The 17,877-nt window shown below is 40.3% G+C and overlaps 1 protein-coding gene across 3 annotated transcripts in view; it reads right to left on the bottom strand.

The window, feature by feature from the left end:
• Nucleotides 1–314: 314 nt before the first annotated feature.
• The window catches only part of LOC140562328 (uncharacterized), a 31,477-nt gene continuing 13,914 nt past the window's right edge, over nt 315–17,877 (bottom strand). Inside the window, exons 17-31 of one of the 3 annotated variants that reach the window (XM_072687865.1) lie at nt 17,101–17,240; nt 16,774–16,902; nt 16,279–16,622; nt 15,228–15,361; nt 11,820–11,948; nt 10,766–11,013; nt 9,893–10,058; nt 8,999–9,200; nt 7,166–7,296; nt 6,651–6,787; nt 5,355–5,509; nt 3,207–3,413; nt 2,312–2,406; nt 1,848–1,972; nt 315–626 (exon numbers count right to left, since the gene is read on the bottom strand). In XM_072687865.1, coding sequence (XP_072543966.1) covers nt 364–626; nt 1,848–1,972; nt 2,312–2,406; nt 3,207–3,413; nt 5,355–5,509; nt 6,651–6,787; nt 7,166–7,296; nt 8,999–9,200; nt 9,893–10,058; nt 10,766–11,013; nt 11,820–11,948; nt 15,228–15,361; nt 16,279–16,622; nt 16,774–16,902; nt 17,101–17,240 — 2,605 coding nt within the window. In that variant the 3' untranslated portion in view covers nt 315–363. Of the gene's footprint in view, nt 627–1,847; nt 1,973–2,311; nt 2,407–3,206; nt 3,414–5,354; nt 5,510–5,684; nt 6,134–6,650; nt 6,788–7,165; nt 7,297–8,998; nt 9,201–9,892; nt 10,059–10,765; nt 11,014–11,819; nt 11,949–15,227; nt 15,362–16,278; nt 16,623–16,773; nt 16,903–17,100; nt 17,241–17,877 lie in introns of those variants that run through there. The other 2 variants (XM_072687866.1, XM_072687867.1) reach the window with 2 other exon arrangements.

The raw sequence follows: 17,877 nt of genomic DNA, 5'->3' as shown, positions 1-17,877 counted from the left end.
TTTTGGCAGCACGAAGGGCACCTACACAATATTAGGCAGGTGGTTTTAAGGTTACGGCTGATCGGTGCTTAGCGATGTGGGTGGATTGTTTACAATCTCTTGCCTGATGGATAAAATCTTTTTTTTGTTACTTAAAAGAATGTTACTTAAAATTCTTTTTTTTGTGTGCTGCTCAAGTGTTGGACCAAATTTGGATGAAGCAGCTTTGACAGACACTGAGAGCTGTAATATTACATAGTAACAGCTGTAGCTTGTTAGTTTGTGAATTTTTAATATACAGTCATATATGTCAAACATTTTTTTTAAAGCAGGGAAATTCATAAAAATGATTGTGGGAATGTACAATACAGTAAAAAAGTCTTCTCATTTGATCTTATTCGTCTCTGGTTCCTCCTCTTCCTCACTGCTGCTGGATTCCCCAAACACTTGGTCCTGGCATTTGTCTCTGCCTGCTCTAGTGACCCCCTGTTTGCTGAGGGCCATTGTGATGAGGGTAGGGGTGTCACTAAAGCCCAGGAGAAGAGTGCAGTTCTCATCGCCCAGTACAGACACACACTGGATTCTGGAGTCCGGCGTAAAGACTGAAAGGACAGTCCCTGCGTCCAGGTCCCACACGCTCAGCTCATCTAGAAGAATACAGATAGTTATTCACATTATATTCAGATTTTTTAAAATGATTATTGTTCTTGTTAATCAGCAAATATCTTCTAGCTGTGGTTTGGACCAAACGACACAACACTACTCTTCCTGAGGGAAGACTGCTGAACCCCATGCATTGTCAAAAAGGAGAGATGGCTGAGAAGCAGCAAAAGAAGAAAAGATCTGGTAACCAAAACAAATTAAGTTCTCAGATTAGGCAAGAATCAATGAGCCCTAAAACAATAAGCTATGCTTTTATTGGCTGTTTTATGGCACTGCAACAGCTCACAGCAGCATAGCCTACCTTAGTATGAGGATATTAACTATAAAGATAGTCAATTATTTTTATAATTATTCCCAAGTTTTAAAGGAGGACGTTGCTTTCCTCTAGACATGGTGTGCAGCTAGCTGAAGAGATTGTATCCAGCTTATCACCTGCTCACCCAGCACTCACTTATCCCTTCTTTTCTCCCTTCTCTGGTCAGCCCAGCCTGGTTACCTTGTAGTCTTTATAGCCTCACATCCATATTCTACTGAAGTAGCCATTGTGTTTAGCCTCAAAAAGCTTTCACTAGTGGATTTGTTTGTAATGTATTCATCTATTGATGTAAATTAAATGAACTGTTGTGAAAGTTTTAAGGTTTTGGAATTGGGCTAGAAGAGATGACAAAGCAATGGCCTTTTTTCATCCCCCACCCCTGCCCACGATAAAGCACTTGTAAATGCAGCTGTATATCTGCTTAATCATTTCATTTACAGATGGATTTTCTAGTGGAAACGGCTTGTGGTAAAATCTGACCAACTCTGATACCGTGATACTGGCCAAGTCAGGCTGCTGCATGATTGTACATTCATACAAAAAAAAAAAAAAAAAACGTAAGTGAAAGAGAAAGTATCTAATTTCTTGCTGTTTACTGTCTACTTCAGTGGCCAGTGTCTAAAACCTGTGTTTGTAAAGTGCAATGCTTCACTAACTAACTAGATGAAAATGTGAAATCAACAGTATTATACAGACACAGCAAACTGACAAAGAGTATTCCTTTCATTTCCAGGCTATTTATTGTTGACGGACTAGTATTAGATCAAACTTCAGCCTTATAAAATGCAAACAAGCTACAGAGTCCAAAGTAGAGAGATAATAGCAATAACCCAGATAAAGTCTTCATCACACTGAATTCCACTCCCACACAGATCCTGTATGATAATACCTGCTAGCAGAATGGCCTTTGTCCCTCCCTCAGTGACGTAAAGCTGGCTGGACACATCCAGCTTCAGGCCTCTGTATCCAGAGATGGTTTTGTGCTTCCTCCTAAAAGGCTCCCATACTTTCAGTCTGGGGAACAGTAAATCACCATCACTGATCAAAAGTTTTACATCGAAACTACAGGCTGAATTTAGATTTGGGGATTTAAACTGTGTGGTATTTTACTACACACTACACTCTCCACAACCCGAATCTGTGAATACAGAGATTTCTTTACAACTGTGGTGTGAATGTGATGAGACAAGTAATACATGTAATGTCACCATTCATTCTATAGGGGGTGATGAAGTCATCAAAAACCTCACACACTGTGTCGGCTTTGTAGTGCAGGTCACTCTGCAGTGTGTTTTTGTGGAATGAGCAATACATTTAATCTAAACACTGAGGCAAACTGCAGCTCTCACATACTTGTTACAATTTGCAATGCCAAAGGCGATTCTGCTGGCATCGTTTGTGATGGCCACGCAACAAATCCCAGGCTCATTTTTCAGTCTCTTTCGTACCTGGAGAAACACAAACACACAAACGTATAGAAAATATTCATTCAATATATATATATCTTTCTTTTTCTTTTTTTTTTGAAAGCTGCTATTTGCACTATACACACAGTTTATCCTGAACAGACCAATAATATGCTCACATTCAAGTCTTTATTTCAGAGACACAAGGTTATCTAATGAGGTCAGTATCTTTCTTTGTTTTCTAAATAAGGCTGTGGAAAAAGCTAGTGTGTATATGCACAATATTGACAAAAGTATTGAGACACCTGTTCATTCATGTTTCTTCTGTAACCAAGGGTATAAAAACAGAGTTTGTCCTGCTTTCTACTAAATTCTGCAGCATTGCTGTGAGGATTCGATTGCATTCAGCAACAAGAGCATTAATTGAGGTCAATGGATGGAGCACCATCATTCCTCTTGGTCATTTTAGTCCAAATTCACCATATGAGTCATTTTCAGTAAAATAATCGTCAGAAAAAACTGAAATGAGCCATAAAAATAAAAATTCCATTACATCCAGTGGGAAAGGAATTTAAGGAATTTAAAACTACGCATTGGTGCCTAGTGTTTACAACTGGGTTTGGGTTTGAATAACCAGTCATACTCATATGAGTGATTCCAAGCTTTTGCAAACACTATCAATATCATATCCTGAGAACAGTTCATGGCTTTTAAAATATACCTTATTAAATTGATTTTTTAGGACAAACACATTCATAAAGTCCTTCCGGATAATGATAGCAGCTACTCATAGCTTACATTTTGAAACAGTAGAGGACATATCCTCTGATAAACTAGCATACCCTGCCATGCTCTGTGTCCCACAGAGTGAGGTAAGGAGACCGCTGGGCTTCACTGTAGTTAGAGATGGCCAAGTGTCCTCCTGAGTGTGTGAGTGCTGCAGTACGGAGGCCTAGAAGGGACCAGCGATCTTCAAGTGTGTGCAGGTGCTCCTGGGAAACTACACTAAAGATATTCAGATGATGTGCAAAGTAGGAGCATACTACCACCTGACCAAGACAGGGAGAGTGATACAGAAAGAGAGAGAGAGAGAGTGCAAGAGGAGACAAATAAAAAGAGTCACAGTCCATAAAATGGTGAACAGATGACTATGAGAAGATAAAGATAGACAGGAAAGATAGACTACATGTGATGTTGGTGTGGTGCAACAGGTAACACCACTACCTGCCAGTGAGCTACCACACCATGTGGGAGACAGGGGTTCAATTCCTGGTCTGGGTGACCGTATGCTGCGCTACACCAATAAGAGTCCTTGGGCTAATATGAGTAATATGAGTAGCCTTGTAAGTCGCTCTGGATAAGAGCGTCAGCTAAATTCCATAAATGTAAATGTTTACTGTAGCTGTGTTCCAAGCTGCTGAGGTTGCAGGCTGCAGCTGAGGTAGGGTGGGTCCTTGGGTAGGACTGACCATACAGACAGACCCTTCCTTTATAGCAGCCTATTGGTCACATAAATGAAGAAGTCTAACGAGGCAGCATGGTCACCAGAAATGCTTCGATTATGGCACGAAACTTGGAGCCTGTTGAATTGTGCCTCTTGCTTTTTAATTTTTTCATGGAAAATAATTATAATAATAAAACATTTTCATTGTATACAAATTAACATGGTTTCAATTCATTGTTTCAATTCATTGTTTCAATTCATTGTTTCAATTAACATTGTATACAAACTCTGCTCCGGTGGCTTCGTTTTCTGCCATTTTTGAGTTGCATCCTCAAAATCCCTCTGAATGTGGGCTGCATTTCTAAGCTGCATAAGAAGTGTCCTTTACTTTGGGACAGCCTTCTATGACGTGGCAGCCGAGAAATGCAACCTACCTAGGCTGCAGTCTGGGCTATGGGATTTTTCAATTTCTCAAGCTCCACCGTAAAAACATAATTTCATGTTTTTTAATAGCTGAGGTAGGTTTAGTCACAGAATTTACTCCTGCATTATTTTCATTTCCATCTTGCCTCCTAAATCACAGTGAGAGGTAGTCATGCTAAAGTATAGCCACCTCGTGGTGGGGTTAGTTGAAAACAGTTTTACACCTAGACATCAAGTAAAATAATGAGAGAAATCCAAACCCCTGTATAAATTCAAAAAAATTAACCATTTGGAATGGGTTTTTTTTGCACACACATCATGACTGCACTATAGAGGTCATAAATAAATATATTTAAATATATTTAGAATTCATTATTTTACTGTTGATATTTGCTGCTGTACTTAACTGTACGTAACTGTCAAATTAATCTGTCAAATTAATCTGTTTGACGCTGTGTTTGTCTCTTGACCAATCGGTGTTATTTGGATGCAGATATTTTTATGTATTTAGGCTGGAACGATAATCTGGAATAAACAACCACGTGAAATTTACAGAATAAGCATTCATTTAACATACTTTTCAGCAACTGTTCCAATTAGCCCTGTCTGTTACAGTTGTCTTCAACATTGCTGAGTTCAGCTGCTGGCATCAGATTCAAACCCCTGATGCTGATACAAAGCCAAAAACGGACCAGCCTCTCCGTACTTGCCGGCAATGATCAAAAACCGATCTGTACCAGGAGCCCTCCGAGCCCGCCATCCTTTAAGATCCATGGAAGACAAGCCTCTAGACTTTTTTCTGTCCTATGGTGGAACAAACTTCCCCTGGGTATCTTTTGGATTCTAGCCTGTACAAACTAGCTAAGGGTATGTTCTGATAAACAGTGAAGCACTTTTGTAAGCCGCTCTGGATAAGAGCATCTGCTAAGTGGCTTAAATGTAAACATAAATGTAAGCTGAACTGTTCACCTGAACTGTTTTTCTAGATGAATGAAAGGAGCAGAAAACAAAGTTAACCTTTTTAATGGTAGCAGAAGATGTGTGGGTCAACTTGTGTAATAATTAGCAAGAACAGTTTCCATATTGTTTCAACTGAGGTTTTAAAGTTTTTCTCTAATGTTACCTTCTCGTCTCCACTGAGGAGGTACTGGTCTATGGAGTTGTGTTTTTCTCTCTCCAAGCAGCGCTGCTCCTCTTTCTCTCTCCGCACCTCAAACTCCTGCCTCCTCTTCCTGGCTGTATGGCTCTCTGTGCGCTGGTCCCATGGCATCATCAGACCTGGAGAGACCACCAGCAATACCCAGAAGATACAGGAGTTTGAAGAGGAAAGGCTTTTGAACAAATTTCAGGAAGACCAGCCATTTGAAGACTAGCAAGATTTTAAAGGAACAGACCTTTTTTTTTTTTTTTTTTTTACAGATGTAGTGATTCTGATTGATTTATTCTATCACACTTCTATCACACAAAGATTTATTTTATTTGTGTCAAAAAAAAAAAATGCCACATCAACACAATTGCTTTCGTTAAAGCAACATTATGTGAAAATTGGTATTTCTTGCTCTCTGGCACCCCCTACAGTCGGAAAGTAGAATTTGTGCTTTGTGCAGCCACTAAATGACAAGCTTTACACATGCATTTTAGGGGTTTTTCACACCTATAGTTTGTTTGCTTTGGTCTGAATCAGTTAATGAGTTTGTAAACTTGGAGCGTTTAAGCCTTCTTCTGGTTTATTTTAAACTGCACCTACAGAGCCAAATAGCTCAAAATTGCAGAGTACACCTGATAGTTGGGTCGAATCAAGGTTGTATCCACTCCAAGGTTCGCTTGGGACTGAACCGAGACCACCTCCTCTTAAGGATCTCGGTTTTGGTCAGCATTCGATTGCGATTACTGTTTTCACACCTGTACAAACGAACCACACCAAGGGTAAAAACAAACCTCTGATGTCTGATTTAACCAGACTTAAAAGTGCAGGTATGAAAATGCCCTTAGCAGCTAACAGATACAAAGCCCTCATCTACAGTGAAAGAATCAATCACAGATGTGGCAAAGTAGTTTCATACAAATTAAATTTGGGTTACACAGTGTACATACAAGTCTGTTTGTACTTTTGTCCATTTTTATATGTTACGTACTTTGTAAAGGAGCTCAAAGTGAACTTAAGCAGTGTTTGTGATCTAAAGGTAAACGTATTTGTTTCTGTATAATGTACAGTGAAATGAGTCCTCCGCATTTATCCCATTCGTGGTAGTGAACACACTGATACACTAGTGTACTAGGGGCAGTAAGCACACACACAGAGCAGTGGACAGCCAACTCCAGCACCCGGGAATCAGTGGGGGGTTAGGTGCCTTACTCAAGGTCACTTTAGCCATTAATTGAGGTAAGCAATTTTCTGGGCATGTTATTTAGTCAGCACCTTTTCTCTCTCTGGTGAACACAGTCTGGGACTGTGCGTCTTTAAGCGGGGAGCTGGTCAGCAGAGGCTCTCTGTGGTATGTTTTAATGCGTCCTTTAATGTAGCCAGAGTCCAGATCCCACACTATCAGATGGTCACTAGAATCCAAAAATAGAACCTCCATTAAATCCAATACATAACATCTCAATAACTATTTGTAATCCATCACATAATCCACAGTAACTGGATTAGCAACAAAGTAAGAAGTACATAACGAATTTAAGGGAAGAATATAATCATATAAAAAAACGCTATCCCTTCTGAGCTACTAAAAGGAGTGCTTTTTGACTACTCAGGTCAGGGGTGTCTAGTCATATTTGCAAAGAAATGCCGAAATGGGTACATGTTTTCATTTCGCTTTGTAATTAACGCTTGGTATTGTTAAGGTGTTGAACAAGTGCCTCAGCTTGTATGGAAGCCACAGACTGGACAAGACTGGAAGCCCCTGTTTAGAAATAGGGTTAACAGATTCTGACCGATTCTCAGACAGGCCAAGAAGCAGCTCCCCCCTCAGGAGCCGGTAGTCCTGCTGAGGGCAGGGCACAATAAAGAGACCTGACTGCCTCTTAACGTAGCTCCTGTTCAGGAGATCATAAACCAGCAGGGTCTACATTAATCCATAAAGAGAAAAAAGCATATATTAATATGTTAGCATATAGAACATTTTGTAAGCACAGTTCACATTTTAACATTTTAATAAATGCATATAGCTTTCCTCCTATATAGCAGTACAAATGATATGTGTCAAATAAACATACAGTGGGGAAAAAAAGTATTTAGTCAGTCACCAATTGTGCAAGTTCTCCCACTTAAAAAAATGAGAGAGGCCTGTAATTGACATCATAGGTAGACCTCAACTGTGAGAGACAAAATGAGAAAAGAAATTCAGAAAATCACATTGTCTGATTTTTAAAGAATTTATTTGCAAATAATGGTGGAAAATAAGTATTTGGTCACCTACAAACAAGCAAGATTTCTGGCTGTCACAGACCTGTAACAACGTCTTTAAGAGGCTTCTCTGTCCTCCACTCATTTCCTGTATTAATGGCACCTGTTTGAACTCGTTAACAGTATAAAAGACACCTGCCCACAACCTCAAACAGTCACACTCCAAACTCCACTATGGTGAAGACCAAAGAGCTGTCGAAGGACACCAGAAACAAAATTGTAGACCTGCACCAGGCTGGGAAGACTGAATCTGCAATAGGCAAGCAGCTTGGTGTGAAGAAATCTACTGTGGGAGCAATAATCAGAAAATGGAAGACCTACAAGACCACTGCTAATCTCCCTCGATCAGGGGCTCCATGCAAGATCTCAGCCCGTGAGGTCAAAATGATCACAAGAACAGTGAGCAAAAATCCCAGAACCACACGGGGGGACCTAGTGAATGACCTGCAGAAAGCTGGGACCAACATTACAAAGGCTACCATCAGTAACACACTACGCCGCCAGGGACTCAGATCTTGCAGTGCCAGACGTGTTCCCCTGCTTAAGCCAGTACATATCCAGGCGCGTCTGAAGTTTGCTAGAGAGCATTTGGATGTTCCGGAAGAGTATTGGGAGAATGTCTTATGGTCAGATGAAACGAAAGTAGAACTGTTTGGTACAAACACAACTCGTTGTGTTTGGAGGAGAGTGAATGCTGAGTTGCATCCAAAGAACACCATACCAACTGTGAAGCATGGGGGTGGCAACATCATGCTTTGTGGCTGTTTCTCTGCAAAGGGACTAGGACGACTGGTGTACGTGAAAGAATGAATGGGGCCATGTATTGTGAGATTTTAAGTGCAAACCTCCTTCCATCAGCAAGGGCATTGAAGATGAAACGTGGCTGGGTCTTTTAGCATGACAATGATCCCAAGCACACTGCCAGGGCAACAAAGGAGTGGCTTCGTGAGAAGCATTTCAAGGTCCTGGAGGGGCCTAGCCAGTCTCCAGATCTTAACCCCATAGAAAACCTTTGGAGGGAGTTGAAAGTCTGTGTTGCCCACCGACAGCCCCAAAACATCACTGCTCTAGAGGAGATCTGCATGGAGGAATGGCCCAACATACCAGCAACGATGTGTGCCAACCTTGTGAAGACTTACAGAAAACGTTTGACCTCTGTCATTGCCAACAAAGGATATATAACAAAGTATTAAGATGAACTTTTGTTATTGACCAAATACTTATTTTCCACCATTATTTGCAAATAAATTCTTTAAAAATCAGACAATGTGATTGTCTGATTTTCTTTTTCTTCTCATTTTGTCTCTCATAGTTGAGGTCTATGACATCGTTTTGTTTAGAACTGATCTAGACAACTTTACCTGGTAAACTGGAGTGGGTGTGTCCGTGAAGGTGGCCATACCACGGTCGGTCAGAATGTACAGTTTGAGGTCTCGGGCCAACACCACATCGGAGCTGGAGAACAAGCCGTGCTCCACCCGAACTGACCGTCCCCTGAAGCGTGCACGTCTTACGTTCCACACCCGCACAGCACCAGGACGTGTCCCGCGGCACACCACATAGCTGTTCATGGTAAAATCAGAAGATTCGTGATAATTACTAGATTTTTAAGGCTCAAATATTTTGGACAACACATAATCGCTGTCATATTTTATTTTTGACTAATTTGACTAATGCCAACAGTCAAAATGTCATAATGAATAGACCAATATAAATGCTCCAAATTACATTAAAAAATGAATATAATATTTTTTCACTGACTTGAACACTGAAAAGTAAGTACGTTTTTGCTTTTTCAGTAAAGTTAACATTTCAGAGATACAAGGTTTTGTTCTGACACACTTTGATTAATCAATAATGTGAGAGAATTACGGCCAGCATTACACTGAACAAAAACATTGTCGTTAACTATGTTAACTTATTTGGTTGGATTACACGAATACCTGATATCAGCGGGTTGGTGTGCTGTTTAGGACATCGGCAAAGATTGCAGGTTCAAGCCCCGCATGGATGAGACAACGCAATACGACGAATACCATAATACATCAAAACACCCACAGAAACTGACCGAACTGATTGGTCAGAGTTACTCAGTAAACAGTGAAAAATCAGTATTGCAAAGGCCAAACCTTAACCTTAACCTTAATAATGATTAACCAATGACATTGTGCAGTCCTAGTACATCAGTCAGAGACCTATGCCACTTGGCACTGACGCATCATTAGACATTACTTTTATCAGAGGTGTGTTTCTACCTGGGATATTTGTCCATGGGTATTATCTCCTGAGTACCGTCACTCTGTACCCTGTGGATGTTGTATGTGAGAGTCTGGTCGTTGATTCTGGAAGCCAGGTTCCACAGACGAAGGTACCGCTCTCCCGTACAGAAACCCAGACAGAACCGCAGGTCAGAACATATACCTACAGATACACCACAGTCACAAACAAAAAGAAATCACAGTGAATTAAAGCAGCTATGTACACAATTAAATGCATGTTCTTAGGACATATATATATATATATATATATATATATATATATATATATATATACATATATATATATATATATATATATATATATATATATATATATATATATATATATATATATATATAGTATATTATCTTCCTTATATGCAGGCCATCAAAAGTTTGAGCTAACTCTATGTTGTGTTATTCTTTATTTATAATATTTACAAACAAATCAGAGGACGGAGGCAATAATCTCCCTTCCCACCTAATGCTAACCCTTGTCCAAGGCATATATACAGAATGCTAAAAACAGGAAGAAAGGAAATGTTGTCAAAAAATACACAAACAAAATGAAATAAAAAAGATAGCACAATATGCAGTATGCAGTATCCAGCTACTCCATGTCACATCATGGTCAGAGGCTTTAAGGACCAAGGTGGTTCAAAATCAGTTTAAGATTATATTCCTTACATACTGAACAAACGTTTACAGACAGGGCGGGTTGTTCCAAAAATGTGTATGTGCATACAAAGTATATGAGATCAATTCATACACAGGAAATAAAAAATAGGACCTTTTTAGTGAGAGCAACGTGTCTAAAACTTTTGACGGGCAGCGTACATGTTGTATAAAGCACTATGTTCTCCAACTGACCTGCAGTCAAAAGGCCTGGGAAGCGTGCCATGTGTTTATGATCCTCTGTCTCTAGATTCCAGGTAATGATCTCCGTGGTAACAGTGCGAAGGGAGGGGCAAAAGGCCACAACGTGGGTCCCGCCCCTGTTGATGGTTACCTGGGAAATGTAGTCCTGGCTGCAGCCCAGAATGGAACGCAGGTACTGGAAAGATGCTGAGCTGTAGAGCTCAATGTGTATTATTTCGCTGTCTTTTTTATGGGGGTACCTTAGATCAGAGAGCAGAGAATTTGAGCCATGATTGTGAAACTGTAACAACTGTAACAGCTGTTACAACAGTCTGTAAACAGTGGTGAAAGTGAAATTTTAACAGTTGATTTTAAAGAAAGAGATTTTAAGCTGCAGGGTTGCTACGGCAATTTTCCTCCTGCATTGCCAGATTTAACCACCAAATTGGGGTAGTCAGAAAATAGGTTGTCTAGGTCCTCCAATTGTCATGCTTAAACACACCTGACGCAACTCATCTGTTAAAGCAACATTAGGCGAAAATAGGCATTTCTTGCTCCTGGGCTCCCTCTACAGGAATTTCCACTTTTTGAATCACCCCTAAATGACATGCTTTGCACATGCATTTCTGGACAAGCTGAGAGATACAAAACCGGCTCTAAAAGTAATACTACCAGATTTGACATGAATATGACTCTGATATGAATATTATGAGTATTACACAGTTCTCCCATGCACTGTCCTGCCAGCTTTGCCAGAGTTCTATTGATGGAGACGCTTTTCACCCTTTTTTAAGTCAGTGGAGCATCACAATAATTTTGAAAAGGTAAAAAACACTTAATTATGTTGCTTTAACTGGCAGGTTTAGTTGGTGTGTTAGTGCAAGGTAATCAGCAAACTATGCTGAACTCCGGCCTTCAGTTCCGCATTCCTAGTCTAAAACCAATCCTGATGTTTAGGTTTAAACTATGGACCCTTCAAGTAACATGTGTGGTAACAATGAGCACAGATCACTGCATATCCAAGCCCTTATTGTATTATAGATACAGTGTTAATGTCTGCAGTTACCTGCAGAAGAGCAGCAAATACTGAGAGCTCATCTCCACAGCCTGTATGAAAGCAGCCTGTTGCTGTGCTTTTACAACAGCCAGTACTGTCCCTGAACTAGCACTGAAAACAGCAGCTTCTCCACCACTCCTGAGAAACACAGAGAGAGAGAGAGAGAGAGAGAGAGAGAGAGAGAGAGAGAGAGAGAGAGAGAGATTTAATTTAAAACCACATCAGTGCAGTTGGTGTTGGTGAAGTCTATTATAGAGTCTAGGACAATGCCTCTGTTACCACAGCAGCTCACTAGGGAAGCTAACAGATCAAGTTCTAAAACTCAAACATCATACTAATAAGCCTTACAGGGCACTTTTCATTCTCTCCACCACAACAGTGTTTCCATATCAACATCCCTCTATTTATACAGAACAACAGAGTGCTTCTGCTCTGGTTTCACTCTCTCTCAGACACGTTTTAAGATGAGGAATGTTAAGGCCAAAGCACATATGCCATACACCCATTTCTAATACTGTAATAGGATAAGATAAGATAATCCTTTATTAGTCCCGCAGTGGGGAAATTCTCAGTGTCACAGCAGGAACGGATAGCAAGACACTCAGTTACAAAAATGTAGATAAATAATTTGCACTATATACACAATATAAATAAGAATTAAAAAAAGCAATAACAATATTATTTACAGGTTATTGCAAAGGACTCTTAATTGCACATGTGGGGGGGGGGGGGGGGGTATTGCACATAGTATTTTTGCATTGAAGGATCTCTGTTCCCTGAACATGTGTGTGTAGTTTAAGTGTGTGTGTATGTGGTCCGCTGGAAGCAGTGCTGGTTGTGGAGTCTGACAGCAGCAGGAAGGAAGGACCTGCGATACCGCTCCTTCACACACTGGGATGAAGCAGCCTGTAACTAAAGGAGCTGCCCAGTGCTGCCAGAGTCTCATGCATGGGGTGGGAGCTGTTCTCCAGCATGGATGCCAGCTTGGCCGTCATCCTCCTGTGTCCCACCACCTGCACTGGGTCTAAGAAGCACCCCAGGACGTTAATGTGATTTAATGTAATATAATATACACTAACAGTCTAACAGGAGTCCAATGGCAGTGTGGCTATTTTCCTTGTTGTACTATCTCAGCAATGACTTTCTTAACAGCTACCTGACCAGTTAAACCTGCAGCTCCTTCTGTTCTTTACCGCTGAAACTGAGACTTAAGCTTTTCTACAAGGTGTTGTCATGTGAGCCACCTATCTCACAAGCTGTTGACTCTTGTCTTCTGGTGCTGTTAAGGATTTGAGTCAGTCAAACTTCCTGTACCAGACCTCTTCAGTTTACAGTGGTTACAATGGTGTAGGAAACTGTACTCACCATACTCTGGCTTTATCTGTACTTTCTCTAAAGGAGAAAACTTCACTTTTAGAGGTTCTAATAGTCTATACATGTTTCTTTGTTAAGTGTCTTTTTCTAGTAATTATGGTACCAATACAGACGTGCAATGTTGTTTAAATGCTGCGGTAGAGAGTTCACAGTCTAACACTTCTTTTAGAACAAAGGTTGTAAACAGTGAGATCATAATGACCTGTTCCCTTTTTTTTTTTTTTTTACATTTTTCATTATTTTAGCTCTGACAGTTTACTGTTTACTTTTGTACCATTTGAGGTCATTGAACTTGGTACCATTTCAGGTTATAAACTGCACTTGAAGTGCTCAAATATCAATAAAAACTGGGGTTTTCTAAAACTTTTGACTGGTACTGCATACTAATCTAGTGGAAGTGGAAGACTCGGCATTGACATCATCGGGCAGTCTGCAATTTGGCGTAATTAGCCACTACTTTTCAATGACGAACACTGTCTCACATTACCTGCCAACCCAGTGATCCGTTTTACAGTGCCTATGTGTGTGTATTCGTATGTAAGAGAGATACCTCCAGACTAATTACATTAAGATAGAAGGTTTGATCCATCATTTGATCATCCCTACTCTCATTCAGCTGTCTGAATGAGAGAAGATTATCCTATCAATCATTCACTGACATGAGAGAAAGATAAATAACTGTTGGAAACAGCGATGCTCTTTTTTCCTGTGTCTGGTCTACAAGCAGGCCGAAGTGTCTGAGAGAGATACCTGTTGGATACACTGACAAACACACACACACATACATACACATGCGCACACAGACAGGTTGAGAAGATGAATCCTTTTTAATAATAGAGCAGGTCACTGCCTGACCAGACAATGGAAATCAGTCCAGAAACTGCACCGGTGTCTTTCCACACATGGCTGCCGATTGGATATGTGATATTACTTAAGAGCAAAATACCATGTGGTGATTAATAAATCATAGATTAAGAGCGCCTCTGTTAGACGGGGACTGAACACATGTGGCAATACCTGTTAGGTTAAACAATTAGGTTTAAAATACGATTTTACAGACATTTAAATACATTTCAATGAGCTTTTGTTAGAGATGGGATTTCCTAACCCCTTAAACCAATTCTCTCTTTCATAACCATTAAAAGCTCTAGAATGTCAAACTGTCTTTATCTTATTAGTTAATTAATGAGAGCTCTATACATGGAAGTGACAAACTGTGAACACCAAAAGACCAAAACAGGGCTGGAAAATGGGCCAATTCCAAATCCCAAGACTAGACTTGTTATATTTACACCCCTGAAATTTACATAAACCCAGCCCACTAGCGAAAGCCTTATTCAAAGCTGGTTATGGGGAAAATGCGACCACTGTGGGAGAATATGGTGTTGTTGATGCTGGAGAGATGCTCATCAGCACCACAGCTTTTTCTATGCCAGTTTTATACCATCTCTTCTCTCCATCATCCGCTACCTCAAAAACAAACCCGGGATCCTCACCTGACTACCAAACTACCAAACACACATCAGAAGGAAAAGAACTGGCTTATTTCTTTTAATAATAAGTAAGACTCGAGAAAGCCAAAAGTGGGCTTACCGGCTAAAATCACTTCAGCTTGCCAACAACACATCACTATAAGAGGACACAACGACACTATCTAGACTCAATAATTACAGTGCAATAAGCAGGTTCTGTGAACACGCCGTTGTTCTGTAAACCAGACAATAAAAGCACCATTTTGCCCACAAGCCTTTTATAACAGGGTGGTAAATAGGTATGGTAAAGACTTTTGAACATTTTTCACCCCAACTAAAGTCTACTTTATACATCAAGGAACATAAAGTATACTTTATACATCAAGGAACAACTACTCAATAAATGCATTCTTTGGCCCCTTTAAATATAAGTTACTGAATACTTTAAACAAAAGTAGTTACTGGATAACTGGATAAGTAAAAGCAAAGTAAGCACATAGTTTGCATAGTTTATTAGTTCTTGTAATAAAATTAGAAATAATCTGTTGTAAACTATCCCATAGACACTAACCTGTATGCAAAGAGGACATGGTCTTTGATAGAGTTTTGGGAGAGCAGGATAGAGTTGTCTTTGTGGATGGGCTCACTGTCCAGAGTAACTTTCACACAGCGCAGCAGTGAGCAAGATGCTGCTAAATCAAACACCTAACAGAGAGATACAAGAGAAGGAGGAACACAGGTCAAATAAATCGCAGAGATGTTGCTGTGACAGACTTGACAGACTGTGGGAAATTCATAAAGTTAATTCATCTTCAAAATAAAAAAGTGAAAACCATACACAAACAATGAAACCATTTCTCCAATACTGACTAACCATTCATCTAACTAAGAGAAAACAAATAAAGCAGGGCTTTGGCAGGATGGTACGGATGTACATGAGTAACCTACCTAAACACAAACACACACACACACGGCATTTATTATTATTTTCATCTATATGCTATATATATGCCCTTTCACACCAGGCATTAAAATGCGTCTCTGGTGATCCTAACACAAATTATTGCCAAAACAAATAGCCAATCACACCTTTTTAAAAGCACACCACATTTTAAAAGCACCTCCTGTGACTGCTTGTGATCGGATTTCTCACATCATTTCCGCTGGAGGAGGAGCACAGTCCCATTAATAATGAATTTATAGACTAAGGCACCTAGTTTCTCTTGTGCACCAGCTCAAGTATGGCCTATATCCATTAGTTGGTTTGTTATTGTGTTGGGGCAGTGAAGCGATTTATGCGGGCAGTGCTTTGCCGTCAGGGACGCATCAAGACGCTTTGGCTTTCACACTACAACAAAAATGTGATCATACACGTCTCTGAACACCTCAGAACGTGGTTTTAGTCATTATACCCTGTCCACACCTGTACTTTGTGCTGGCCATTTATGATCGGATGCCCCAGGACGCATGTCAATGCCAGGTGTGAACCGGGACTAAAACACCCTTTTCTTATGTAGAACTCTTTTGCTTACTGAACCAATGTTCTGTGCAGAAGTAACAGGTGTAATTTTTAATATGTAAATAACTGGTAAGATAATATCTTGGTTGGTAAGATGTCTTACTTTGACTATGTGGCTGCCATCATAAAAGACCACAAGCAGTCGTCCGTCACAAGTAGATGTAAATACAGGAACATCCATTGGCTCGCTGTCCAAATACAACACCTTTCCAGAATCCACCCCCCGCACCTGGAGCTGATGCCCCTGTCTCAGCACCAACACGCTGTCCTTCAGGCACAGCGCGAGGGAGTCCGCTGCCCAGCCTGAATAAAGGCCCTCAGACTTGGGTAAGGTTCTAGCCAGTGCCACAGTTTCATCTAGTCTCCAGAGTTTAAGGGTTCCGTCCATAGAGCAGGACACGGCATGCTGCTGACCAAAGGCCAATGCTGTTACAGGACTCATGTGACCTACAGTCAAGAAAAGGCAATCAGTAATACGTATATGATGTATCAAACCTATTTTTAAATCAGTTTTCTTCGGCAACTACAAAAACATGATTTATAAATTGTCACGCTAGGTTAGCACTTGTTAATAAAATATGAACAATCCCAGCGATACCTGCGAGCTGAGTGTGTGTGAGTCCTCCTGGGGGCAGGAGGCAGCTGTATGAGGGCACCAGTACTGGCAGAAAAGATTGCTGACACTGTGCCATAAGGGTGTGCAGATAGGTGTAGCGCCGAGGGTCACCTACAGAGATATGGTGTGATAGGAATGAGAACATTCCTTCTATGGAGGGCTCATAAAAAAACAACTATAAGCTCAGCTTTTATTAGATGGTTCACTGAATCACATTTGTTTGCCAAAACCTGAAACCTAGAGCTGAAACACCAAGAAAAAAGAAATATAACTGAAGTCAAATATATGTGCCCTCTGAATACTTGTTACCGGGAGCAACAGGCTTGTCCTGAGTGGTGATATGCAGTAGACGGCCCAGCAGCTGTGATGCCAGCTGGCAGGGATCCTTCAGCAGCACAGAGCGTGAGAGACAGAGAGCTTGGACCAACACGTCTTTGTCCACCAGCTCTCTGTAGCACAAACACACAAACTTTTATGGCATTTGGCAGATGCTCGTATCCAAAGTGACTTACAGTTTAATCATGTCACAGAAGTAGGCAAATGTGTGCTAGCCCAGGCAGGGAACTGAACTCTAAGCAGTTTTATTACTCACTACATTATACCAACCTCAGCTGCAGAGGTTGCAGAAAGTGCATAAAATAATTCTAATATGTGAGTATATTCAGTATAGTTCAAACCGTGATCAAATCTCAAGGCTAATAATCTGACAAGAAAATTATGTAAATACATAATTACAGCATATTATTGATTTATTAACAACTTTATAGAATTTTGGAAATATTGAAGAACACCTCAATATCAATATCACCTTTTATCATATTATTATTATTGACATTATATAACACTCACTGAGCGCTTTATTAGGAACACCTGTACTTCAATCCATTCATGCAATTATCAGTTCACGTGGCAGCTGTGCATTGCATATAATCATACACATACAGGTCGCTTCACGTAATGCGACATCTGATCAACCTTTTTTTTACAATGGCATGACTGATGGGCTGGTTTGAGTATTTCAAGAACTGATGATCTCCTGGGATTTTCAGCACAACAGTCTCTTGAGTTTACTAGAGTTGTGATATG

The sequence above is a fragment of the Salminus brasiliensis genome, chromosome 9 (assembly GCF_030463535.1).
Source record: "Salminus brasiliensis chromosome 9, fSalBra1.hap2, whole genome shotgun sequence".
Taxonomy (NCBI): domain Eukaryota; kingdom Metazoa; phylum Chordata; class Actinopteri; order Characiformes; family Bryconidae; genus Salminus; species Salminus brasiliensis.
Note: the sequence above shows the minus strand (reverse complement) of the source record. Positions and strands in the feature narration are given on the sequence as shown.